Source organism: Oenanthe melanoleuca, chromosome 14 (genome assembly GCF_029582105.1).
Source record: "Oenanthe melanoleuca isolate GR-GAL-2019-014 chromosome 14, OMel1.0, whole genome shotgun sequence".
NCBI classification, from domain to species: domain Eukaryota; kingdom Metazoa; phylum Chordata; class Aves; order Passeriformes; family Muscicapidae; genus Oenanthe; species Oenanthe melanoleuca.
In genome coordinates, this window is record NC_079348.1 from 6,815,062 (window position 1) to 6,840,858 (window position 25,797).

At 50.0% G+C, this 25,797-nt stretch overlaps 1 protein-coding gene across 1 annotated transcript in view; it reads right to left on the minus strand.

Moving 5' to 3' along the window:
* Positions 1–700: 700 nt before the first annotated feature.
* The window catches only part of PEMT (phosphatidylethanolamine N-methyltransferase), a 42,004-nt gene continuing 16,907 nt past the window's right edge, over positions 701–25,797 (minus strand). Inside the window, exons 3-8 of the mRNA XM_056503227.1 lie at positions 20,284–20,399; positions 12,087–12,232; positions 7,556–7,667; positions 3,577–3,651; positions 2,778–2,841; positions 701–2,092 (exon numbers count right to left, since the gene is read on the minus strand). Of these exons, the coding sequence (XP_056359202.1) occupies positions 2,784–2,841; positions 3,577–3,651; positions 7,556–7,667; positions 12,087–12,232; positions 20,284–20,399 (507 nt within the window). The 3' untranslated portion in view covers positions 701–2,092; positions 2,778–2,783. The remainder of the gene's footprint in view (positions 2,093–2,777; positions 2,842–3,576; positions 3,652–7,555; positions 7,668–12,086; positions 12,233–20,283; positions 20,400–25,797) is intronic.

The following is a 25,797-nucleotide window of genomic DNA, read 5'->3' on the forward strand; positions in this document are numbered from 1 at the left end:
GAAAAAAAATAAAACCTTGTGCAATACAAAGCTGCCACAGAATGGCTGGGAAGTGGGAAAGGCTGGAAATGGCAGATCAAGGGGGAAGGAATCTGTGAAGGCACCAAACCCCTGTGCTCATGGGATGCTGTGGCCATGGGATGGGAAGCAGCCCCACCACTGGTGTTTGTGATGACAGACACACGTTTTAGGAGGCTGACATTGGCTGGGGAGGGGAATGGTTCAACTGGGATCCCTTCTGGCCTTGCAGCAGGGACTGGGAAAGGCACACATGGTCCCCAGACTGGGAACCAGACAGCACAAATACACTTCTCACTGTGTTCTCTTTAGGAATAATTCTTCCCGTATGAGCACGTGCTTCTTCAGTAAATACTGATTTCACTTATCAACAAATCCAAGTTTATTGACATCAGAGACTTTGAGCCAGGACTGGCAACTCTGACATAAATTGTCTGAATAATGCAATGTATCCTCTCCTCGATGGTTGCTATGGGTACTGGGCTGGTTTAGCCTCCATCTATAAACATTAGCTGTGAAGGGAATGTGGAAACTTATCTAAAAATAAAGTACTATGCCCAAATCATTGAGAGGAAGGTGGTTGAGATGGCAATAAAAAAATAAATCTATGTGTAATGGTTCTGAAGTGATGAAACACAAACACAGCATTCGAGAGCCCTGCCAGAGGAAATGGAGGCCGGACTGAAAAGAGACCAACACTTTTAATTCTGCTGAGCAATGCCTGCAGGGTGAGTTAATTACAAGGTGTAAAAGCAAAAGGAAATGGAATTGTTTCATGGAGGTGGCAGTGAGAAGAGGAGGACCCTCTGTGGAGGGGACAATGTGATGCTGAGGTGTGGCCCCGCATTTCAGTGCCCGCCCCAGCTCCCTTCTCCAGCAACCTTTCGTTTGGTCATTTGCAGTCATTTGTTTCTCAAACTGTTCTGGGAATCTGTGAAAACAGAGCTTGGGGCTGGAGCATCACCTCTGGAGTCTTTCTGTTCAAGGCAGGATTCAGCACTGGACAATTTTGGGACATGCCGAGGCTGGTGGCAGGGGCGGAGGGGCACATCTGCACCTGGCTGCTGCACGGTGTGGAAAGCAGAAACAAACCTTTCCCTCTCTTCCCTCCCTCCCACTGCCCCTGCAAGACAATGAAAAACAGCTGGAAGGCACTGGGTGGTGGGAAAGGCAGCAGGACCCTCATGTGGACCCAGGGAAAAGGAGGGGCTGGGGCATCAACAGGGGCAGGATATTTGTGAGGTGCAGACAGGGATTGACTCTTCCCCTGGGTCTTTTCCATGCTGGGGCTTCCCCACGGGACAGCTGCCATCCCTCTGTGCCCCTGGGCTGTGGTTTGAGTCATACATTCACATTCCTGTGCTTTTCAGTCACTTTTCTGGGAGCCTTTGCAATAGTGTGAAAATGCTGCAGGGTTCTGCACGGGTGGGAAACTGCAGCTCTGGACGGGGAGGTTCCTTTCCCAAAAAAGAAGGGGTCAGTTTTTGGGTTTGCAGCAGGTTTTGCTGTTGCTGAGCTCACAGCAGATTCCCCTGTTCCTTTCCCATCTGTGTTTGAATCCTCAGGGGCTCCCAAGCTCTCTCCATTGCTGCACCTGAGCTTAGTCTGCTTCTTGTGGCTCCTAGGCAGCATCTTCAGATGATCTTCAGCATCTTCAGATGATCTTCAGCATCAGCTGGAGCTTCCATATGCTCAGAGCTCACTCATGAAAGGGCACTGGTGTTTCCATCATGAATCTGCTTTCCCTCCAGTCCAAAGGGAATTCCCTTTTGCCTGCAGATCTCCAATAATCAGTGTGGGAGAAGAGCTGGGAAGGTCCTGTACTGTGTAACTCCCAGGAGAGCTGCAGTGCCCTGGACAGAGACCTGGGGACAGGGACCTCCATCTCCCAAGGGCTGTGGCAAGGAGCTGCCACCATGCCCAGGCTGTTCCTCTGGTCACTTCCAGTGCTGCAGGGAGCTCAGCTGGTTCATTAAGGGTTGCTGGGTTAATTACTAGGATACATCTCAGAAGGAAAACAGGCAAATCAGACAGTGTGGGGACTGGAGAGGCACGAGGTACCTGAGAGAGTGCCCTGCAAAAGGCAAAGGGACAAAAATCCATTGGGACCTCACTGGTGCCACAGCAGCTCTGTCAGAGCAGCAGTTACAGAGTGCCAAAACCTCAGCAGTGATTGGGATTGTCCCAACTCTCCAACAACCAGCAGGAAAATGCTGGGGGTTCCAAGATGGCAATGAACCCTCAAGAGAGGAGCCTGGCCAGGAGCTTGTGTTGTTGGAGAAGCCTTTGGCCCCTCAAACAAGCCTGGGCTGAGGCTTTAGGCTGAGCCCACTGGCAGAAATGTTCCTGGCTCAGGCAGGGAGCAGCTGGAGCAGGGATGCCCGATTTCCCTGAGGGATGAGCAGGCACACGTGCCCTCTCACACCATCCCTGCCATTCTCTGGAGCACCTGCCATGGCCAATAGTTGTTTTTTTCTGCCTGATTCAGATTAAGCCTGGAGCCTCAAAGCTTCCTAGCAATTTCCCCTCGCACTGATTCTCAAGTGTATAATCAAAACAATTTGGGGGCTGCTGGTCGGGTGCCAAGAGGCGGACAGCACTGCTGCTGTGAAAAGCTTCTCTGCCTGGGATTTTGCAGAGGCTTGAAGCTCAAATGCTTTGAGAAGTGTGGGAAGGGCTCTGGAGGAGCCAGAGAAAGCAGGACTGGGCAGGGGTGCTCAGCAAAGCAGCCCCTGAAATGCTCCCATCAGCAAATGTACCTGGGGTTACTTGTTCTTCTTCACTCCCTTCTGCTTCCTCCGATAGATTTCCTCTGTGAAAGGCCTGCAATTGGGGGATGGGAATTTGGGGAAGAGAGGGGCAAAAGAAGAGAGGAAGAATTAAAATCAAGGCCACTGAGTGCTCGCCTTTGGGCCTACAAAATTTGCCGTTCACAGGCTGCCACAGCCTGACTATTCCTGTACTGTGGCAATCCTGGTTTCAGCCTCTCTAGATTGTGGAGCAGCTACAGAACCACCCCTGTGCCAAGCAGGACAAGGCTCAGCACACACTGACTCTCCATCCAGCTCTCTGCATCTTCTCCTCTCCTGCAAACACAAAAGACCTTTCAGTGATGAAGTATAACTGCTAATTCTGGGAGTTATTTTGTGCTGCTCCATCCTGTGCTGCTGGCTGGGCTATTGTGGTGTAAAACAGCAGAGAAGCCCATCCAAGGAACTAGAAAATGCAAGTGCTTCTTATAGGGGGCTCTTCTGAAGACACAATGAGTCCTCTCACTGCCTTCCTAATTGTTCTTCTATAGACAGGATCTGGCACCCAAAAATAAAAAAGACCTAATTTTGATAAAAGTAAAAAAAAATGCACAAATGTTCCTAGAACTCAGCAAATAGAGTGGAATCTGCCCACTATCAAAACAATTGAAAAATAATCCTCTGTTTTCCTTCTTCCCCGCTGAATTAATTGGAAAAAAACATCTCTACTTGTGCAGTTCTCTGAAACCTCGAGAGTTAAAGCTGGTAGAAATAATTAGAAGCTCTCCAGTTCTGCACAGCTACTCACCCCTCATAGAGCACAGCGATTGTGTAGGAAATTGCCACTACAGCTGTCAGCAAAAGGCCAGCTGGGCTGGCGTGCCTGTTTTGAAAGAGAAGGAAAAGATCAGGTAAGTACATGGGCTTATGCAAGACCTGGTTGAGAAAGTGAAATGAGACACTGGGCTGCAGAGAGCTCTTACTTGCTCATTAAACAGAAGCAAACAAAAGGGTTGGGGTTTTTTTGTGCTTAATGTTAACTGTCTTAGGCAGATGTTACTTGGCAGAGACTCTTCCCCAGCCTGCTCCAGCGACTCCTTTTAAGTCTGATCCCTGCACGTCCCTGCCATGAGAGCTCCTGCTTTGATGTTAAATCCTGAGATTACAGGGATGTTTAAGGGCTGAGCAGCTGCTGACATATGGCTGCAGCTCCCAGCCCATGCTCTGAGGGAATGCCTGGTGTCCCAAAAAGATGGGCCACCCAGGGGACAGGGGACAACAGGCAGCCAGAGCAGTGTACACATCCAAGTGGTGGCTCAGCCAGTGCAGGGGTGGGGATGGAAAGGGGTGGAAGGTCCATTCCTGCCCTGGGAAGGGTGCTGGGGTGGGTGCTGGGTTCACTTTTAAACCCATTTCAAGATGTTTTAGGAATGTGTCCTGCAGTGAGATGTCACCAGGCACAGCACAGGGACTGATGCCACCCACTGCTCCTCACTGTCTGTTATAGGGAGAAATCAAGAACTGAGGATACAATGGAGATGGCTGCTCCTTTTAGCAGAGGCCATAGCTTTGGGACACAAAATCCTCATCACCTCCTGCCCTGAAGAGAGATGTCATAGGATTGTAGCAGCACAGAATGGTTTTGACTGGACAGGATCTCAAAGCTCATCTCATCCCACCCCTGCCATGGTGCACAATCATCTCATCCACAATCCCAGCCTGCTCCAAACCCTGTCCAGCCTGGCCTTGCACATTTCCCCACCAAGGCCCAGCTAAATACTTGATTTGCTGACACCCAGCTCTCATCCCTCTCAGAGCTGCCACCAGCAGTTAAAAGGCAATCACCAGTGTCCTAATTAAGGGGGACAATTAAGATAAGCTTTCAAGTTTCTTCCAACCCAAACCATTCTATGATTTTATGAGGATAAACATCTCACAAGCCTGGTACAAGGTGACTTGTGCTGCTGCGAAAACACACCTGCAGAGAGAGACTGAACTACCAAACCTCATACTGGAGCCACTTTCAGGTACCACCCAGCCTTATCAATCCCTGGGGAGGCACCCACAAATCTGCATCTTTTCAGTTTTCATTCTGTAATAACTTTTCCCCTCATTAGGAAGCTTCGGGCAACTTCTTTCTCTCCCAAGCTCCTGCTATTACATGCTTAGTCATGTCTCCTTCTTGATTCCTATCAGAGAGAACAAATTTACATGATTGTTTGTTGACAGCAAGACCTCTAATTGCATCATTTGGCTGCAGCTCCAGCTCTGATTTACACAGCCTGTTGCTGTGAGTTAGAACACTTCCCTAGCAGAGGCACACAAAGCTGTCCCCACACAGTGAATGCTCCATTTGTCTCGCAGGAGAAATGAGGCTGCTCGACACAGGTGATGAGCAGCATTTGGGTGAACTGTTCCTGTCCTCTTATGACTTTGACCTACATATTTGGCCACATCTGATTGTAGCAGCAATGATGAATCAGTCAGGGAGATTTTGTTGTCCTGGTAGGACTTTTTTTGGGTAGGAAGTCTGTCTGCCCCCAGCCTTGCTGCAGCTCCCCATGGCTGTGGGTTGTCACCCCACTTGACATTTTTAAGGCTGGACTGGAGTCAGGGTCTGGGTTGATGTGATGTGTTTTCACCCCTTACAGATGAGAATGGATCAATCCTTTGGGTTCTGATGCCATGATAAGGAATGTGATGCATCACCAAGAGAAGACAAAAGTGCTCTGTGTTTTAGGTCTGGCCAGAATCAGACAGCTGGAGCATTCCTCCAGCATCCCTCCTGCTGCCATGGAGATGGGACATCAGCTCTGGCCTCTGAGGGCAGACACCTGACATCTTCTGAAAGCCCTGGGACCTCAGCATGGACTCCCCAGAAAATCAGCCAATGGAGGGTGTCCAGAGAAGGGAACAGAGCTGGGGATGGGTCTGGAGCACCAGGAGTAGTTGAGGAAGATGGGAGGCTCAATCTGGAGAAAAGGAGAAACCTTTTCCCCTTTTCTAGGGGAACCTTCTCACTCTCTCCAACACCCTGAAGGGTGAAGCCAAGGTACAAAAAGAGGAAATGGCCTCAAGTTGCCCCACAGGAGGTTTAGGTTGGATATGGGGAAAATTTCTTCTCTGGAACGGGTTGTCAAGCCCTGGCACAGCTGCCCAGGGCAGTGGTGGAGTCACCATTCCTGGAGAGATCTAAAAGCCATGCAAATGTGGCACTTGGGGACATGTTTTAGTGCTGATCATGACAGTGCTGGGTTAATGCTTGGACTTGATGATCTTATAATTCTTTTCCAACCTAAATGATTCTGTGATTGTATGAACAGAGGTCCCAGGGAAGAGAAACAGCCAAAACCACTGTGAGAAGGGCTGTGCTGAGCTTCCCCCAGGCAGGTGGGTGGTGTCTTGGTGCCACTTTGCACAGCTCCAGCAATTTGTTCACAGCAATTATTTGTCATGCCTCGCTGGCCTTAATGGTGGCAGCCTTTTAACGAGAAAAAAGAGGCAATCACTGCTATCCTGAGCTGCTTCAAGCTGCTCTTGCCCAGAATTGTGCTGGAAGACCACAGTGAGAGGGGTGAAGAAGGGATTCTGGACAGAAACAGCCCAGGGGGGTTCAGTGGATTCTGCAAAGGTTTTAGGAAGTAGTTTGATGCTGACTTTAAAACAAATAAAGATCTCTTTATAATTCCTCCTGCTCAAATCCCTACTTCTGTGCTGCTGGGGGTGTCCTGGTGTGGTGTGAGGGGATCATCCTGCCCCAGCTCTGCCCCACAGCAATATCCACGTTTCCATGGTGCTACTGCAGACCCTGTGGCCAACTCTGGTGCCCAGCACTGCCTCCCTTTGGCTCTCCTGCACCATTTCCCAGGATTTAAACCCCATCCAGTGCCGTGGCTCTGCCAGGAAGGGAAACAGCCTCAGGCAGCCAAACCTGACAGCACCGGGGGAAATTTCAAGTGCAGAAGTAACAGCAACAAGGCTCAGTGGAGACAGGAATGAAACCATCAGCTTTGCTTATTACCAGGGGCTGCACACATGGCTGAAAAAATGACCAGAAAGTGGCAAAGCACTTCATCTTTTCTACCCAAGCAGAGGAGAGGTGGTCACAGTCAGGAGCACCAGTGCAAAATACCCAGCCTGCAACACTGCATGTGCTCCTGAAGTAACACAGCCAGGGCTTTTTTTTCTCCTGGGCAAATAAATAAAATGTGATATTAAATGAAAACCACATCAAACTTGTTAGACTGAATAGAGTATATTGCTCATTTGCTGCTAAATTACAGCCTATTCATTTCCTCCTAAGCAGGCTATTAAGCTGTGTTGTATCACACAAGGAGTGTTTCGGAAGTGTTATCACCGTGGGCTGGGGGAAAGGGTGGCTTGGCTTGTTTTGCTTTTTTCAGAGTAATTGCAGGGTCACACTGCTCCCCAGTACAGTGCTCTGCCCCTGCCGAGTGACACCCTGCATGAATTTGGCCCTGAGTGTTGATTTTTCCACGTGCAGAGCCTGCCAAGGACCTCATTCAGCTGCAGAGCATTTGCTGATGCCTCCTCTCCCCCAGCACTTGGGTTCTATTTATTTTTTTACAACAAATGCTGCGAGTGTTTCGAGACAGCACAAGATTTTCCACGCACAAAAAGAGGCAGGGAGTCAAAAGTCAGGGCATGCTGCACTTTCTCTGCCATCACTGAGTGTCTTCTTGGCCCCCAATGCACCCTGGCACCTCCTGCCCTGCCAAGAGACCCCAACACTCGCCCTACGACCAGAGGTGTTTGTAGGTACTCACATGAGGGACCAGCCCAGGTAGATGGCTGTGCTGCCCCAGTACATGGGATTATCCAGGACGCTGAAGGGGAAGCTGGTCACTTTTTCCTCCATCAGGATGCCAAAGTAATCACCTAAGAGCAAGCAGAGAGCTCCTGGTTAGGCTCCATCAAACTGGGAGTCAAGGGGGAACCTTGGCACACTGATGCCACAGGGCATCCCTGCCAGGGATACACAGCAAAGGCTTTCAGCACTGACTTTCAGACTGAGGAACAGCAACAAATAAGTTGTTTATTTGCTCTGTGTCTATCAGCTTTTCCAGGAATGGCACTTTGCCCAAGGGGAAGGTTCTTGCATTGCAGTGAGGTTATGGCAGCCACATCCCTCATCAGGACACAGCTCTTGAGGTCCCAACTGGTTAATCCTGCTTTTCTCATTTGTAAAATTGCCTGTCAAATGTCACTCCACGAGGAAGCAAGTGCATGAGATCAAATCCATTTAATGTGAAAATAAACCCAGTGCCTTGTAATGGTGTTTGGAGGTGTTATAATCATGACCACCACGACCAAATGCCCTCATCCATAATGACATTCTTATCTCATAGTTCAGAGAATTTCTCAGAATTTCAGAAAATAGCACTTCTGCCTACAAAACACTCAGTTATCAGCACAGTGATGATGACAATAATGGGTGATTGTCATCTGTAATGAATGAGGAAAGCTTTCAGAAATGTCAACATCCAACCAGCTTCCCATCTACCTTGCAGTAATCCTTCCACCCTCCTGAAGGGAGCTTGAAAAAGAAGTGACAAGGAGATGTGCAGCTCGTGAGCAACATTTCAGGGGGGTAGAGGGCCAGGACACAGATGTCTGGTTTTGTTGGTCTTACAAGGGAGACCACAAAGCAGCACATCTACATGACTTTTACATCCCTCCACTTTCCTGGGCAGCCTGTGCCAGGTTTGACAGCCCCTTTGGTGAAGAATTTTTTTCCTGGCATCAAATGTAAACATCCCCTGCTCCAACTTGAGGCCATTTCCTCTTGCCCAGTTGCCTGGGAGCAGAGCCTGACCCCTCTCTGGCTGCAGCCTCCCCTCAGGGAGTTGTGCAGAGCCAAAAGGCTCCCCCTGAGCCTCATTTTCTGCAGGCTGAGCTCCTCCCCAGATCTTTCAGATACTCCTGGTACTCCAGACCCTTCCCCAGCTCTTCTCCCTTCTGTCCACTGCACCATCCACCCTCCCAGCTTTGCTGCCAGCCCCTTCCCTGACCTTGGGCAAGTCTCCTCTGTCCCTCCAGGTGCTATTGTGCACCGATCATAACATCAGTCTTTCTTAGAGCACACAGGGTGGTGAGGATTAATGTATGGTGAGAAAGTGCTCACAAATCCAGATGAAAGGCATTACAGGAGTGCAAACTATTCAAGGTTATTATTATTACCTGGATCGTAGTGTAATTTCTTTGACCCCACATGGTGCTAAAACATTTATTTCTAAGGATAAACAGCCCCTGCCCAATTACACAATGCTTTTGGGCTTTAACTACAGGCCACTAAGTGAGATAATTGCCTTGTATTCATACTATATGTTCTCACAGTTACTTGGCAATACATCTCTGAGATTGTTCTGGTAGAAAGAACACATCACCCCCTGCCACAGCCCATTTCTGTGCTTTCTTATGTGTCAAAATGCTTCATTATTCCCTGCCCGCCCTTGCCTTTGAGCTGAACACCTCACTCCCCTCATGGCACTGGCACTGGGGAGGTTCACACAAAGCCCTGGGTACCTGGGGCTGGCAGGGGCTTATCTGTGCCCAGCACTGGTGGGACTGTGCAGCCCTCCAGGCAGGCTCCCCACGAGCAGGAGCACACAGGCAGCTCCCCAGGAGCTTTTCCAATGTAATCTCTGCCTCTAAATCTGCACAGGTCAATGAACATGACCACCAGAGAGGTGGTTTGGATGTGTTTGTGCTCAGAGAGGTGCTTCAGAGGACAGGACTGTGTGTTGTGTTGCACAGCATCACCCTGGGCATCTCCTGTGCCTTTGCTGAGCCCTCAAATCAGGAATCAGCTCCTTGCCAAGCTGAGGCACTTTGGCATCTAATTTGAGCTATTTTTTGCTGGAGGTCTGTGCAGCCATCTCACTGCACAGGGTAGGATCATAACAGCAAAAAGCCATTCAGTGCAGTCTGCAAGGTCCCCCAGAATCCTGGAGCCTGAGCTGAGCTGAAACACCACCTTTGTTTCACCCCAGAGAGCTGCCAGCTTCTCCAGGCCCAGCACCAGACTTTGGTCAAGTCAGATTGACTCAAAATCTTGGTCGGTGCTGGAAGAAATGTCACTGGGGTATGAGGCAGACAGAGCAGCCTCTCCATGTCCTCAGCCTTGAGACAAACCAAGCCCCCACCACTGTGTTTTTTGGGAAACAGGGCAAGCAAGGAGGGTGCTGAAGTGATGCCTGAATCCATTGAGGGCACAGCATGGAGACAGGGCAGCAGGGATGGCTCTGCCAGGGAGAGGGTCCACATCCAGCTGCTGCAAACAGCACCTGGAGCTGGTGCTGCTGTGCTGGAGATGGGGTGGCACAGCCAGACTGCTGGAGAAGGGTGACTCACACAGCTCCCACTGCACCGTTTAGCCCACACTAGAGAGACAAAGTGTTCTGCAGCTGCTCCAAAGCCTAAATGTGCTGTAAGGAAGGAATTCAAGAGGGAGCCCTGTGTTCTGTCTGGTTTAGCCCTCACTGATGTAGAAAAAACTCACAAAGGATCAAATCCAGCTCCAGTAATTTTTGAAGTGTCTGTGTGTCAGAGGCTCTCTCAAAACTTCTCTTGAGCTCAGATGTTGACAGTGAGAAGAAGCTGGATGTCCCTCCTTGCCAAAGGGCAGTCCTTTGCTTTCTGGAGTCCTTGCTCCTCCTGCAGCACCAAAATCCTGCAAGGATGTTGGACGTACCAGTGCTGAGAGAGTCCTGAGCAAGAGAATATCCCACATGTGATCCTCAGAGACCTGCAGACCTGTTGTCTTCCTTGTGGCTGGGTAACAAACCACACTGAGGGACATTCTCCATCAAGAGCTTGCTGACTTGGACTCATGGGGTTCGTGTGGAGTGGGGCAGCTGTCAGCAGCCCAAGGATGGATGCTCTGTGGGGCTCCAGCTGAGCCATGCAGAGGTGCTGCAGAGGTACTGAGGCAGCCTGGCTGCTCTGGCATGTGGTCCTGGCATGTCCCCACCCTGACTCAGCTCTGCCCTGGTGCCTGTCACGCTCTGCTAGCAGAGAGCTGGTCCTTGCCGTGTCAGTCCAGGGCAGTGGTGGCAGAGAGCCTCCCCAGCAGAGAGGATGGAGCAGAAATGCCTTACATGGACCAGCAGCACCCACCTCTGCCCTGCCTCGGGGGACACAGATCCCAGGGACAGGGCCCTGTCACCTCTTACGCTGAGCCTGACTCACTTGTTTGCTTTTTCCCAGCGGTTCAAGTCCAGCAGATCCTCCTGGTCAGATGAATCAGGCTTTACGTAAACAACTCCAGATCTGGCTGAACTTCAGGAGCATTCAAGCAGCTCTTGCTGACGGGTACTCCTGTGCCTGGCCTTGCTGGACGTGTCTCCACAGGCACAACATCACTTCAGGAGGCTGCTGGTGATTTTGGAGGATGCTGGTGCCCCATGGCTGAGGGACAGGGGTGTGACAGGGGCCCAGGAGTGAGGCTGCACATGGAGGGTGAGGGCACATGTTTAGAAGTGCTGAGCTCTATTTCTGGCAGCAGGATTTTGGCCAACTCAACACATTTCTTTGCAACTCCACTTGAAACCAGGAAGGCTTATTACGTCCCTCTCTTCTTCCTAGCGACGCCACAGGAGCTAATTGAATTTGGTTTGTAAAGCACTTGCAAAAGCACAGCCTAAATGAGGTGTCAAAGCTGAGGCTGTGATTATTCCAGCCAGCAGGAGCTGCCCCTTTCCTTGGATATTTATTGTTCCTGTCTCTACTTTATTTTTATGAATTCCACACATACTGGCATGTTTTCAGAGTCAACAATGCTAACAGAATTATGCTCTAAATGTGAAAGCAGGCACAGTGGAAAATGCCTTCTACCATAAAACAGCAGATAAAAGGATCTATCAACGAACATCAGGTTTATTGCAAAGGGGAGAGCAAACAACATCCTGCCTCAGCACGTGTGATGAGCAGGTGGGTGCTCAGAGCAGGGCTGCTGGACAGCTCACATCAGTTGTGCCAGTGCCACTTGTGAGGTCTTGAACTTGGAGTCCCTTTTCTGGAGGGTGTTTGGGCTGGCAGATGAGCAGCTTTGCTTCAAACCTCCAGGCTTGATGCTGGAGGTGATGGGATTTGCTGAATAAAACCACTGTGCCATCCCCTCTGTGGGAGGTAACTGAGGTAACAGCAGGATTGGGTCACGATTTGGTATCATGATGACAAATCTGACAGCCCTGAAGGGAAGGATGAGGAAATTCCTACAAGACTCTGCCCTAGCAAGAGATCCCTGCAAGGATTAAATGCACTTTCTGGTAAAGCTGTTGGATTTTCAGTGCTTACCTAGGAACGTCCCGGTGAATCCCAGTGCTAAGAAGCTGGAGATGACAAACAAGGTCCCTACAGCAGAGATGGCCAAGCCTGAGTAGTAGGTCCAGTGGCAGTCCCAGCCCTCCAGCTTTGGCTGGCTCTTCATGGCTTCTGTGAAGCTGTTGGGGAGACAACAAGGGCTCTTAAAAGCAGCACCTCATAATTAACATCACCCACATCACCCTGGGAGATGTGGAGCTCTGGGAGTGGAAGCTGCTGAGGAGGTCTGTCCTGGTTTGGAGGACAGGTGTCTGCCAATAAAGGCAGGACCTTCTCTTTGAAATGGAGAATGTAAACCCCCGCTCCCTTCAAATTATTATAATTTTGAAATTAAGTGGCTCTCAGGCAAAGATATGGGAATTAGGGATAACAGTTCTTTGCCAGGAAAATTAAAATAGAAATACAGTATTACAAAGAACAAAGCCAAAACACTGACAGAGTCAGAATACAACCTGACACCCCGTCAGTCAGGGTGCTGGCAGCTGGCAGCAGTCCCATTAAATGGTGTAACCCAAGACAAGGTCCCTTTTTCCCACTCAGGACTACTCAACATCCCAATGGAAGAAGCAATCAGCTGAAGACTTGATCTGGGGCAGCTATTTCTACTCACAACCCTTGCTCACTCCTGAAAACACCAGTCCCACTGACTTGGGATGTCAAATGCTTTGCTTTATTCACCAAATCCTGGTTTTCATGATGACTGAGAGCTCTGGGACAGACGCCCTTGCAAACGCTGGAGGCTGCGACGCCTCGGCACAGGATCGAAGGGTTGGGAAAAATTGGCTGGATTATCTCATGCTCCCACCCCCGTTCCCCTCCATCAAAATATTTTGCAGCGTTCATGTGTCAGCCACGTGCCCAGGAGTGATTCACGGCTGGAGCCTGACAGCCAGGGGGAGGATTGGAATGGCAAAAGGAAAATACGAGAGACGAGGCGTTTTCCAGGGCAAGCACATCCCCTCGTTCCAGGCTGGGTCAGGCATTCGGGTCTGACCTTCCAAATACTCGTTTGTGATGGAATAATGGTGACCCCTCCCTTCAGCCCCCCGAGCTCTGCTCAGAGCAGGGCTTGGCAGGCTCAGCATCGCACACGAACGCACGATGACAAAAGAGACAACGCCGTGATTAAAAAAACACCATTAATAACACAAGAGGAGATAACAGACCCACAGAGCTCTGCACACTGTTTCTCCACATGTTGTTGACACATGAGGTAGGAAACTTTCAGCCTTTTTTTAATGAGCACCCTGGAGGCTAAAATTCAAGTGGAATAGCAGCTCTCCTGCGCCTTCGGCCACCATTGTCTGTCAGGACCAGGAGAGTTATTCCTGCTCACAGTCCTGGGCTCCTCAGCTGGAAGGTGTTCCCATAATGCTACCTGCAGGGCTTGGATAGATTTTTTCTCTGGTGTCCCTCTTCCCTAAGCCCTGCAAACCTCTGGATTTTCCCTGTTGCCCAAATAAAAGCTGAGAGAGACAGTCCTGCCTGCATGGCTGAAGGCCAGGCAGCTGGAACCACATCTTTCAAAGGCTTGATGGCAAGTTCATGCACCAAGCAAGTCTAGGATAATACTTAAACTCTGTGGTTTAGGAACCTGAATGATATCCTTTGTTCACTTTGGAGCTTGCTCCCACTAGGCTTTGTAATGCTGAGGAGTTTTTAGGACCCCAGAACGAGACAATTAATCATCCTTTTGGATTAGAGCAAGGAAACAAAATATGAAATAAATGGAATATGCTTAAAAGTGAGCAAAACCACAGCATCTCGGTGATTTACACTCTGGAAATTACAGGGAAATTCCTTTTACTGGGAGCCAAGCACAGACAGAGGAACAGCAGCGTGGCCCCAGGTGATGTAGGCACAGTCCCCAGGGCTGGTCCTCCTTCAGTGCCCAGCACAGCTCCCTGTGCTCACCAGGCTCACACTGGCTTCGCTTAAAATCATTTCCGTCGGGAAGACGCAAATCTGGCTGCACCGTGAAGCAGCAGCAGCTGCACAACCCTTTGCATCATCTCCATGGTGTTTATTTTTAAATGACACAAGTCTCCTCTAAGAGGAAGCCAAAAAATCCATGTCCCTGCTACCAGCACTGCCTGGGTTTGGGAGGAAAGCAATCCCCCTGCAGGGATGTGCCCTTCTGCCTGAGGAATCTTGGCCTGGCTGTGCACTCAAAACACACCCTGACATCCCCAGGGATGCTCTGCAGCTCTTCACTCACACAGAGGAGGATGTGCCTTTCACAGCATGAGGGTTTGGCTCCATATCTGGCCAGAACCAATCCAGAGGGCACCAGCACCAGGAAGGATTTTATAGCAATTTGCTGATCTGGGACAGCAATGCTGTGCTGAAACCCACTTGAATCCCAGGCATTGGCAAAGAGATGGCAAAGTAGGAAGAAGTACAGCAAGAGCAAAGCCCTCAGAGCCTGCTTCTTGGTCTGGATGAGCTGGATTCATACTCTCACATCCTCAGGGCTCATCTATCTGATGCTGATGACCTGAATTGGTCTCAGTACATGGAACAAAGGTGGCTTCAAGAGCATGAACTGGTTGGCTGGGAATCAGCACTGGAAGTTTTGCAACCAGCACATGGCATGGTTTGTTTTGGCAAAGCTGTCTCTCTTTCTCCAGATGATCCCATCCCTTCCATGGTCGGATAGGCCTGCATTAGTTATTCTCATCAGCATGTCTTGCTCAGTTCCCTGCTGTTTGGCTTACAGCAAGAGAGGGAGGTGTTTGCACGGAGATAATGGACTGCCTTTCCCTCTAGGAATGGTTTATATCTTCCTAAGCACACTCTCTATTTGCATTAAACATGATGCGCTCAGGAGTTTTCAGAATTGGTAAATAAACCTTTTAAGCATTTATGACACTGGGCTGTGACAAGCAGCATGGAGCCATCAATTATTCCAGCATCCACGATGCTGAGGGAGCCTCCCTGGCCGTGTTTTGCCCTCCCCGGCAGGGAAGGACAAGGTTTTGGGCATTTCCCTTGCTAGGGAGCTGGTCTCCTGAAATACAACATATTTCAGTCTGTCATGAAACCAGTCCCTTGCTTCATGTGCCTCTGAGTCACGTTGGTGACAGCATTTATTTCAGGCTCATGACAAGGCAGCGGTGCAGCTCAGCATCCAAGAGGACATCAATTAGAGCCAGGCTTTGTCCCAGTACCTGGAATTGCATTCTGTGCCGAGCGGAGCGATTGCCATGGTGAGGAGCATCCCTCCCCCCCTCCCTCCCTCCCCCTGCACAGGGAGGGTGGGGAGGCTGAGACCTACTTTGATCACATCCATGGCTGCTGTCATGAGGATGGCTGTCCCCATGGGGGGAGCTTGGAAGATGCCCTCAGCTTTTACAAAGGGGAAATGGGGTAATGGGGCTTTTCCTGACATCTCCCCACACTTGCCAGTTTGAAGCATGATGCCAGAGGCACACATTCTCACCAGCTGGGAAAAGCCCAAATCTTTCAACTCTGCTCTGGCCAAACTGGCAGATTTAGCTAATTCCTGGCAGGATAGCAGCAGCAAAGGCAGTAGGGTTCTGCCCACCCTTCCCCAAAACAGAGAGGTACTTGCTCAGATACTCAGAAGTCATATCAGTGCTCCACAGGAATCCCAGAATGATTTGGGTTGGAAGAGACCTTAAAGCCCATCCAATTCCAAACCCCTGCCAGGGGCAGGGCCACCTTCCACTATCCCAGGTTACTCCAAGCCCCATCCAACCTGGCCTTGGACCCTTCCAGGGATGGGGAAACCTACAGCTTCTCTGGGCAACCTGTGTTTCCACATAAAACATTTCCTCATAAAAAAATTTCTTCTTATATCTAGTCTGAATCTCTCCTCTTTGAGAGATTCACATAATAAACCATATGAACTGGAAAGCCATTCAAGGTGGCTCTGCACTATGGGGATGGACATGTCACACCAGTGGGTTCACAGGAAGAGTGGAGTGAGGGAAATGGGCAGCAGATCCTCTGGCTGGGACATGGACAGGACGTGCAGCCAGGTTTGCACATCAGGTGCTGATTTATTCAACCAGAAAACAAGTCACAGTCTGAAACACATCCCCAAAGGTCACATGGAGCAGGAAGAAAACCTAGAAATAGTGTACTAAAAGAAATGCTGAGGTTTCTAGGTCTTGTTGGGGGCATCTCTCAGTGGCCCCCAAGTGTATTTTGTCATCCCCCTCCTCCAAAGGACAAAGACCTTGCCCAGCAAACTGGGTCACTGCAGGGAGCAGCCCAGCAGTGCTCCCTTTGACTGATCCCAAAAACCAGCCTGGAAACTGGGGCTGATAAGCACAATTGGAGCAGAATTGGGCCAGGGGCCAGCAGGCAGCAAGGAAGCAGCAGTGGTACAGGCAAGCAGGGTTTCGGTGACAACAGCCACCGCTGCAAGGTGCCACAGTCACTGTGTGGGATGTCAGCCTGTCCCCCATGCCTGAGGTTTTGTTCCTCTTGACTAAAGGAGGCAACAGGGATAAAAACCATCCGGTGGTGCCCAGCAGCACAAGCTACAACAAAAGATCTTGTTCATTAGAAAACAGCAACCTCAACAACACCGAAATCGTCCTGCCGATATCACCGGCAATTGTCAGCCCGGTCATCATCCTCACAGCTTCTTCTGCCAATAATGACTCTGCTTTTCTGACAGCACTGGGGTGTGTGTGTTATTTAGGTCAGCTGGGGGCTGTGGCAGCTTCTCCCCCTGCCTCACATCTGAGCTGTGAGGTTTCCTCATCTGGATGCTGTGGGCAGGAGGTGCTGTTGGCTCCCTGGAGCTTTTCCTGAACAGGCATCAGATATTTCTGGCACAGTGGCTCAGAGGGGACATCAGCTCTGTCAGGCCACGCTCGATTCCCATCATCAAACTTGGTCACTTCTGCACATAGAGCCATGTGATTCTGGCATTGATGCCATTTACAACACACTCATTCATGCTCACAAAATTAAACAGGATTGAACATAAGGTGAGAGGCACTACCTGGCAATGACAAACAACTGTGCAAAATCCCGTCCCAGGGTGGATTTATTTTCTTGGAAGCATCAGCTCCAAGTGAGAAATCCACACAGGAGGCCAATACCCAGAGTGTGGCATCAATGCAGGATGTGATGCCAGCCTGCAGCACGATGCCACTGAGACACTACCAGTAGCACCAGCTGGCACAGCCTCTGTGGGACTCACTGAGACACCCCAACACCTGCAGCCTCCAGACAAGGTGTGCATGTGGGTGTTGCCTTTAAGCTCAGGAAAACACCCTGAGACCTGTCAGGAGGGAGGCTCAGAAACTCCCTGTGTACACGCCCAAGGGTGGGGAATGTGCCAGGGTGTGCCAAAGGCAATGCAGGAAGGTTTGGAGGCAGTGCCAGTGGCTAATTGTGAATAAATTGATGCAGGGAAAGATATCAACAACGTGGTGAGGGAGGAGAGAGAGATACTGATACCGGATGCAAGTCTGGAGGACAGCGAAGGTTGTCACGTTCCATGTCACACAGATAACAGTCACAAACAGCACACAGTGCAGATAGTTCAAAAGTTCAGGAATTGTTTTCACAGATAAGAGCCTCAGTGATGGAAGGTCCTTCCTTCTTGCAGAAAGAAACTGTTGCAATGAAAATAATCATTGCACCAAAGCAATTAAGGATGCTTGTCTTGTGCACTTGACTAAGCAGGTCCCCTCTGGTCACAGGTCAGTCTGGACTGCAAGTCAAGGCTGATAATAAAGCTGAGAGCTGGGAAGCATCTAATTGCTTAATTGAGCACAAAGACATCCCTCTTCTTACTCACACGATTTCCTTTTGGAGCCAAGCTGGCTCGAGAGCATCAGGGTGCTGGTCTGAGGAAGGACCCCAGCACAGACCCTACATGGGGCAGGTGGTGAAGCAGCCACACATCCTGGCTCCCTGGTGCTGTCAGCAAAAATGCCAACCCACTCCCCAAGTTCTGTCTGCTCTGTCCTCCCCTCCTCCACCCCCATCTCAGAGCCTTTCAAAAATTCAGCTGCAAAAAGGAAGCAGGCTTTTAAAACCAAAAGAAACATCCCCTGGGCTTCTCATCGCTCCCTGGCAGCCCCCACCCACGTAACAAGTCCCCAGAGCAGGAAAAGAGGAGTTTTAAAGGTTGGATTACAGCACTGAAGGTGGAGGGACTCCTGAGGCTGCCTTTTTGCTCACTATCAGCAGCCCTCATACTCTGCACAAGCAAACCTGGCCACTGCACCAAGGGATTGTCTCCAAGGGGCTGAGGAGCAGAAAACCTGCTCCAGTAAAAGGGACTCAGAGAATAAAATAAAGGGAAAAGCAAAATAGCAGAGCAAGTTAGACATGTCTCTCCCAGCATCACTGGTCACTGAGATGACAGTGACTGTGTCATGTGAAGCCCATTTGGTCAGTGGAACCCCAGGCTGGACCTGGCTGGTATCCTCATGCAAGGGTAAGGGGCAGGATGAATTCGTGCCAAGCAGCAAAAGCTCTCCAGGCTGGAGCCTGGGGCAGCTCTAGAGGGCTCACTGAGCTGGGAATGGAGACAGTGAGGCTTCGAGCTGTGTTTTGGGATAACTCCAGCAGTTGCTGCTCTGATGATCACCCTGGAACCACCCAATCCTTCCCACAGTTAAGGGCTTGCCTTGCCAGAAGAGCCTCCAAAGCCTGCTATAGCCACCACTCAAGCCAACTTCAGCACCAAGGAATGGGGAGGGAATAACCCAACCACGTGGAAATATCTGGGCAAAATAAACTTTCCATTGCAATAAACTGAAAGGCTTTGGCCCATCAGGATGAGCTGGCATCTCATTTGTGCTCTGCTGGGGCTGAGCTACCCATCCTCTTGAAAAAAGCCCTATCTGGAGCGTCTCCTCCAAACCCAAGGTCCAGATGGGAGTTTTCCAGCCCCTGGACTGACTTTGCTGTTTTCTCCAGGGTCCAAGTGCTGGTCTGCACAGGCAGAGCCAAACTCAGTGAGTCCCACAGTGCCCATAGACTGATGATACACAGCAGAGCCCTGGCAGGGCTCCAAGGGCTCTGCAGGGCAAAGTGTGACCCAGTGCCAGGACACACGAGGCCACTTTGGCTCTCCCAGCAGCTCCCTCTCAGTGCCTCGCTGACCCAGGAGCCAGCAGGACCACTGGAAATGAAGACTGTCCCTCCACCTGTGTTTTTAATTAAAGGCAAGGACAAGGCTTTGCATTGCTTCCCAGACAAGAAGTGACTCTGTAATTTGTGCAAGACTGTTGAGACATTCCCCAGCAAAATCCAAGCCCGCTGTGTCACTAAGACATCAGCAGCACACACACGTGCCCTCTGCATTTGATTATAGCCTTGTTCACTGCAAGCTTTCTTTCAGTTTCTGCCATCAGCAGTAGCTGGGACAAACACAGAAGGGCAAGGGCAGGTTCTGGTGTCATTTCCAGGAAAGCAGAGCTCTTAAATACATGTGCAAATTCCGACCTGAGAACTCTGCGCCTGGGAAATTACCCAGAGTACTAAACAACCCATTAGCTCTGACCCTGGTATAATTGAATCTGGGAATTTAGTGAGTCTGTCTCTCCTAACAGCAGTGGAGATAAAGCCTAGCAGATCGCAGATAAATTGCTGGCATTGAGGAAATCTTCTGCAGTAAAACCTCTTTGCTGCACTGGGAACATTAAAGGACATATTCCCATGGAGTATGGTGTATCAGTCATACAATACTATTAGCTAGCACAGGTAGTGTTTAGAGATAGCAGATAAGAGTTTCAAGAGACTGTTTGTTAAGTGCACGGGTAATCCTGGTCTTCTGCACAGGAAACTGCGGCTTCTTAAAAGCAGCTTTAATTTTGTTTATGATTTTTACAAGAAAATTAAAAAATTCTGCTGTTAGATATGATCCATCCTGTGTAAACAGGCCTGTCACCTGGGCTGCTCACAGGAGAGAGGAAACATCCCCAGGGAGCAGAGCAAGGCAACCTGTGACACTTCACGACCGGTGAAACTGATGGGTTTGGCCGTGCTGCTGCATCCCTCATCTTTATTACAAATCCTGGAATAAATCTGCTGCTGGCTGAAGTTATCCAACCATGGAGAAGCAATATGCTGGGGTTGGATTTAACAGTGCTGAGCAAATGTCCCTTTTTCCCTCCCGCTCTAGAGGGGCATTTTTTCCCATGGATATACAGCAGCAGGATGAGCTCCTTACCAGTGGCTCCTCACACAGTTCAGCACCAGGATCACAGCGCCCAGGCAGTAACAGGCAGCATGGGGAGAGCCGAAGACTTGGCTGAGAGCTCGTGTTTTGTGCTCCCATCTGGCTACCTGGAGAGACAAGGGAAAACAAAGTGGGTGGTTGGGGGGGGCCTGGAACACCCTGCCCCAGGAGCACAAACCCCACAGCCTTGGCCTCACATGTTCAGGACGCTTTGTCTAGGTGGCTTTGTGCAAGAAACAAGTGGAGGCCACTTGTGGGACATGGCTGAATCAAGCCTGGGGATGGCAACTTTCTCCTGCCTGTGCCAGACCCTGCTTGTATTGCATATGCCCTTGCACATGAGGTCAGCCAGCAGCATCAAGGTACAGGCTCAAGGTAAAAAAAGAAAAAAACAAAACAGAAAATACCCTACACATCAGTTTTAGGGAATATGAGGCTTGGATGTGTGTCTAACAAGGCTGAGAGCATTGCTAAGGCTGTCCCCTGGCCGCCAAAAACAAGAGGGCCCTGCCATGGATCCTAGTATTTACCTCCTGACACAGAAACAGATCCCTTACTAGGGGATGCACCACTGGGACTCTCAGCTCTCATTTTCTGGGCTGTGGCATCTCCCATAACCAGTCTCAGGGACCACATGTGGCAGGAACAATCCCTCCCTCTGCACATCCAGAAAAGTTTGCAAGCCCTTCCCTCAAGCTTCCTCAAGACAAGATCTGCCAGCCTTGCTCAGAGATCTGCTTCCACTTGTACTAGTTAAACCAGCTTAGCCCTCATTAGCACTCAGCAATTGCAGCCATTCATGTTTAGTCTGCCCTTCTCATCCATCCCAGCCCAGTACTCACACACCACCCACAGCATCCCTGGGAGGTGTTAGCATCCTTCACAGCACACTTTTCCCTGGCTCCCATGTTCAGCTTCCTGTTCTGCAGATGCTGATGGGCCCCTTCCCAAACCACCCCACAGATGAGGAGGTGCCCTCTCACCCTGGGAGGCTGCTGCATGCAGGTGCTTGGAGCTGCTCCCAAAATTTGCAGGACCAGATCCACCCCAGTCACCAAATCCAGGCCTGGCACTCCCAGATGATAAAAATCATTACAGCTACTTTATTCTCTACCTTTCCTGCACCCCTCAAAAAGCTGTCTCTACATTTATCACCCCTCTTGGGCTCCACTTTCAGGTGCCAAGCTGCAGGTTTTGATCAGACATCAGACCTGAAATTCCAGCCAAGGAGAGAGAGCACACCTGGGCAATGAAGCAGGAAGTGGGAGTCAGCAGAACATCTCGGCACCAATTTGCTTCTCAGACATGGCTGGCACTTGATTAGTTCCAAATGCACTTCACTCCCTCGCATGGAGCCTGGGCAGCTTTTCGGGGGGCACCTGCAACCCAGCTCTTCATCTACTCTGAATGTATTTGGTAATTTATTGGCTCAATTTGAGCACAAAAAAGCAGCTTTGCAAGGTCTCGCTTTCTTGCCAGGGTGATGCAGAAGCACAAAGTGCTGCTGGTGGAGGGGGACTGCTGGCTTCAGGAGGGGGGAACGATGAAAACCTCTGATAAGCAGGGGCACTGATTTCACATGCTGAGAGCTGATTCAATTAGTTATGCAATGATTGCTCTGAAATTACAAATCCACTCATGACAGAGAGAGCTGCTTCACTGCCTTTTTCTGGCTGGTATAAATAGTTTGTATTCTAAATTGAATTTAAAACACCGTGCGTCACGCTGCTGCTAAAATCGGAGCTGCTGTTTGAATGCTGAGAGAGTGGAAAGAGAAATATAAGGTGCATTTCTACCTTTGGAAAGTAAAAAGAAGTGACCATACAGGTGATTTGAGTCACAGATGGAAAAATGCAGCCACGTGCCAGTTATCTGGACCAGCTTCCTAATTCCCTGGAAATTATTCTGGCAGAATTTGCATGGACGGCAGCTCCTGGATTGCTCAGGGAGCTTTGAAGAGCATCTCAGCAACAGCAGAGCTGAAGGAGAAGGAGCAGGCAGGGCTGCTGGGATCAGAGGGAAGAGCTGGTCACTGTAATTACTCTCACCTTTAGAAAGGCACATCTGGACAGCAATATCAGGACGAGGGGCTGTGTTCCCGAGCCCTTCAGGCAGCAGCTGCCACAGCTGCGATGGGATCACTCCCAGCACAGCCCAGTTTGTGCTGCATCACACAGCTGGGACTGAGAGGCCAACTCTTATTTAGCTGTCACAGCCATCAGATGGGAGCCCAGGCTCCTTTTCAAGCCCACACAGGAGCCATCCCAAGCAAAGCTGGGAGCCAGCACAGGGCTGGAAGCGGCGGCACCCACCGGGCCCTGCGGCGATATTTCAGTAACAATTAATTAGTTCCGGTTCTGGTTCTATTCCTTGAACAACTAATTAGTTCTGGCTTGGTTCTAATTTTCTAATTTTAGTCATTTCGAGCTAATATTAGCACTCGATCGACCCACAGCTACACAGCTGCCTTAATGGCTTTATAAAATCATGAGCCAACGCGTTATTATTTACTGTGTGATGGATGCAAAATGCTTCCACATCCTCCATGGCTGTGTGTGGGGCAGAGCAGGGCTAAATCAGCAGCTTCCCAGGAGGTTGCACCCATTCCTGGTGTGCTGTTTGCCCTCCCAGCTGTGGCAGGCACTGTGCTGACCAGGGACAGTGCTGGGGAGAAAAGCCCCATGTCAAGTCCTGGAAAGGAGGGAGAGGAGCATTTTTATTTTTCTTCCAACTCCAAGTTTGGCAATGGAGTTAATACAAAGTTTCCTGACTTACCCAAGGGTCAAAGCAATAGAAAAAAATTCCTTTTCCAAAGCTCCCAGCACTCTGCTTTCACTTTAGGATACTTGGTGAGGGCTGCAAGTAATTTTTTTAATGTTTCCCCCAATGCTCGTTATTGAAATAAATCAACGAGCGGATGTGGCTGCGAAGCTGGGGATGCTCTTGGGTCCCATGTTCTGCCTTTGGCAGGCCATTCCGGGGGCAGGCTCAGCTGGCTGATGTTCCTAGGGAATTGCTTCCTTCTAGACGTAAATTTGGGGCTGATTTCTGCACAACCGATCCAAGACATTTCCCCAACCACTCGGGCAAGTGCGTAAACAAAAATGAAAGCACCAGCACACATCCCCAGTGCCTGCCCTGATGGAAAATGGAAAAGCTCTGAGTTTCCTTTTCTTTTTTTTGGGCAGGCAAACCACGAACCACCTCGAGAAAGGCCACAAATAACCATTCAAAAAGCAATTTCATCTCACGAAGCTGCCTCCGCAGTGATCAACGGGAAATGCTCTTTCCAGCTCTGTGTGCATGGCAGACCATGGCCTCTCATTAATATTTAGTATTTGTTTGAAGGAAATTGATTCTTTTTGTCTGCCATCCAGGGAAGCTGCCTTCTGAACAAGCTACATTTTAATTGCTCAGTCCCAGCTCTGAATTAGAGCCTTTGTGCTGTTTCATGTGACTCCACTGCTATATCTGGCTCACCCCAGAGATGGGCAGCGAAATCAGATAGCCCAAAGGCTCAGGACAAAGGGACACCTTGCATCTTGATGCAAATCAGTCATGTTATGTCCTCACATTGCCCCATCACCATGGTACCCAAAGAAAAACGTGCAGGGACTGGTGAATTTAGTCTTGTGGCACTCCTGGGAGACTGAGATGGATTAGCAGCTCCTTTCAAATCAAGGGAAACTGAGGCACAGGAGGATTGAGGTGAGTCTGCTTCCCAGCTCTCCGGGGAGCAGGGTAGAGAGGCTGTGTCTACATCCTGCAAAATCCCATCATCCACCCAGGGAAATGCTCTGAATATTTCCTGGGATGCTCTTGCCGTGGACAAACTGTTGGCATGAAAATATTCAGTGTCCAAGTCTGAGCTGGAGAAGAGATGACAGTGAACAGGATGCCCATCTCACAGTATTCGATAGCATGAAGGATTTTTCCCCATCCCATGGGGTCTAGAAAGCCTGCTGAGGGGTCTGTAAGTCACAAATTCAATGAAAAGTCCAGAGGAAGAACAGTGAGCTCTCCAGGACACATATGAGCCCCAGTCCCAAAAGGATGCAAATTCATAGGGCAAACCCTGAACATATATGGGTGATCCAGCCTCAACTCAGTAAAAACCTTCAGACAAAACTGACCTGAACAAATTCAATTTCATAGAATCAGAGAGTGGTTTGGGTTGGAAGGGACCTTAAATTCATCTCATTCCACTCCCTGCCATGGGCAGGGACATCTTCCACTATCCAACCTGGCCTTGGGCACTCCCAGGGATGGGGCAGCCACAGCTTCTCTGGGCACCCTCTGCCAGGGCCTCACCATCCTCATAGTAAGGAATTTCTTCCAACACAATAAATTTCTCCTTTAGTCTGACATCTCCTAGGTCAGCCATGGGGTAAGTTCTCCTGTGGGGTGCTAGGGCAGGAGAATTCCTGCTTCTGGGCTTAGGTAGCTCCATGGGAGCGTCTCCCACTGGGAAAGACATGCCCCAGCTGGCTCCTGACCTGCTGAAAGAGCACAAAACCTGATATTACCCTTATTTCACCCACAGAGACCAGAGGCATCGACCTGCTCCCGTTACGAAAAATCCATTTTTCCCTTTCTGATTCCCTGTAATCCCTAATTAAAGCATAAGAACATTCTCTGCCCTCTGTCACTGCTTGGATGCTGGAAAACAATCCTGCTCACAGCCATTACATTTATCTAAAGACATGGAGGAAAAAGATAGACCTGAGCACACAGGCTCTGGTTGTGGTGCTCCCAGGAGCAGGCAGGGAAGCAGAGCTGGCTGGAATGAAAATGCAAGCACTGGGGCTGGCTGACCTTTGCCAAATGCCAGAGGAGCCAGCCTTTCTGGCTGTCCCAAGTGGCTGTGGAGGAAATGAGCATGGCCTGACCTTATCCCTCCTAACTCAGTGCTCGAGCCCTGCTGCAGCCAGCAGCACTCAGGGCAGACAGTCCAGTGCCAAATGGAAGCACCAACAGCACCAGATGAACGCTGTGGCCAGGCTGCAAGCCTGCATCACTTTGGCTGAGTGTGTCCCTCCTAGGTGAGAAAAATTCAGTGCTTCCAGAAGGTTGCAATGCTTAGGAAGACAGGAGGGGAAACTGCAGGGCTGCTCCTGAGGAGAATCATGCATTGCTGCCCCACAGGATGTGTGGGAGCTGTTCCTGCAGCTCACCAGGACAGAACTGAGTTCCTGACACAGGAATGGCACCACTCGAAGCTGGCATGTGCCCATGTGCAGCCACATCAGCCCACCCCAGCATCAGGCACAGGCTTTCCAAAGGCATGTGCAGAAAATGCCCCGGGGACCTGCGTGCCACTGGCAGCAGGAACATGATTAGCAGGAGCTCTGGGCAGCGAAGGCAGGAGAAAAAGAACAGAACAAACCACGGTTTTAATTTGTACAAGCTGGTAATTATAGTTGCTATCTGTCTGAAATCTCTATTGAGTTTATTTAAATATGTTCTCCATGAAGGCCATTCAGACAGGAATTATCAAGGTGTTGC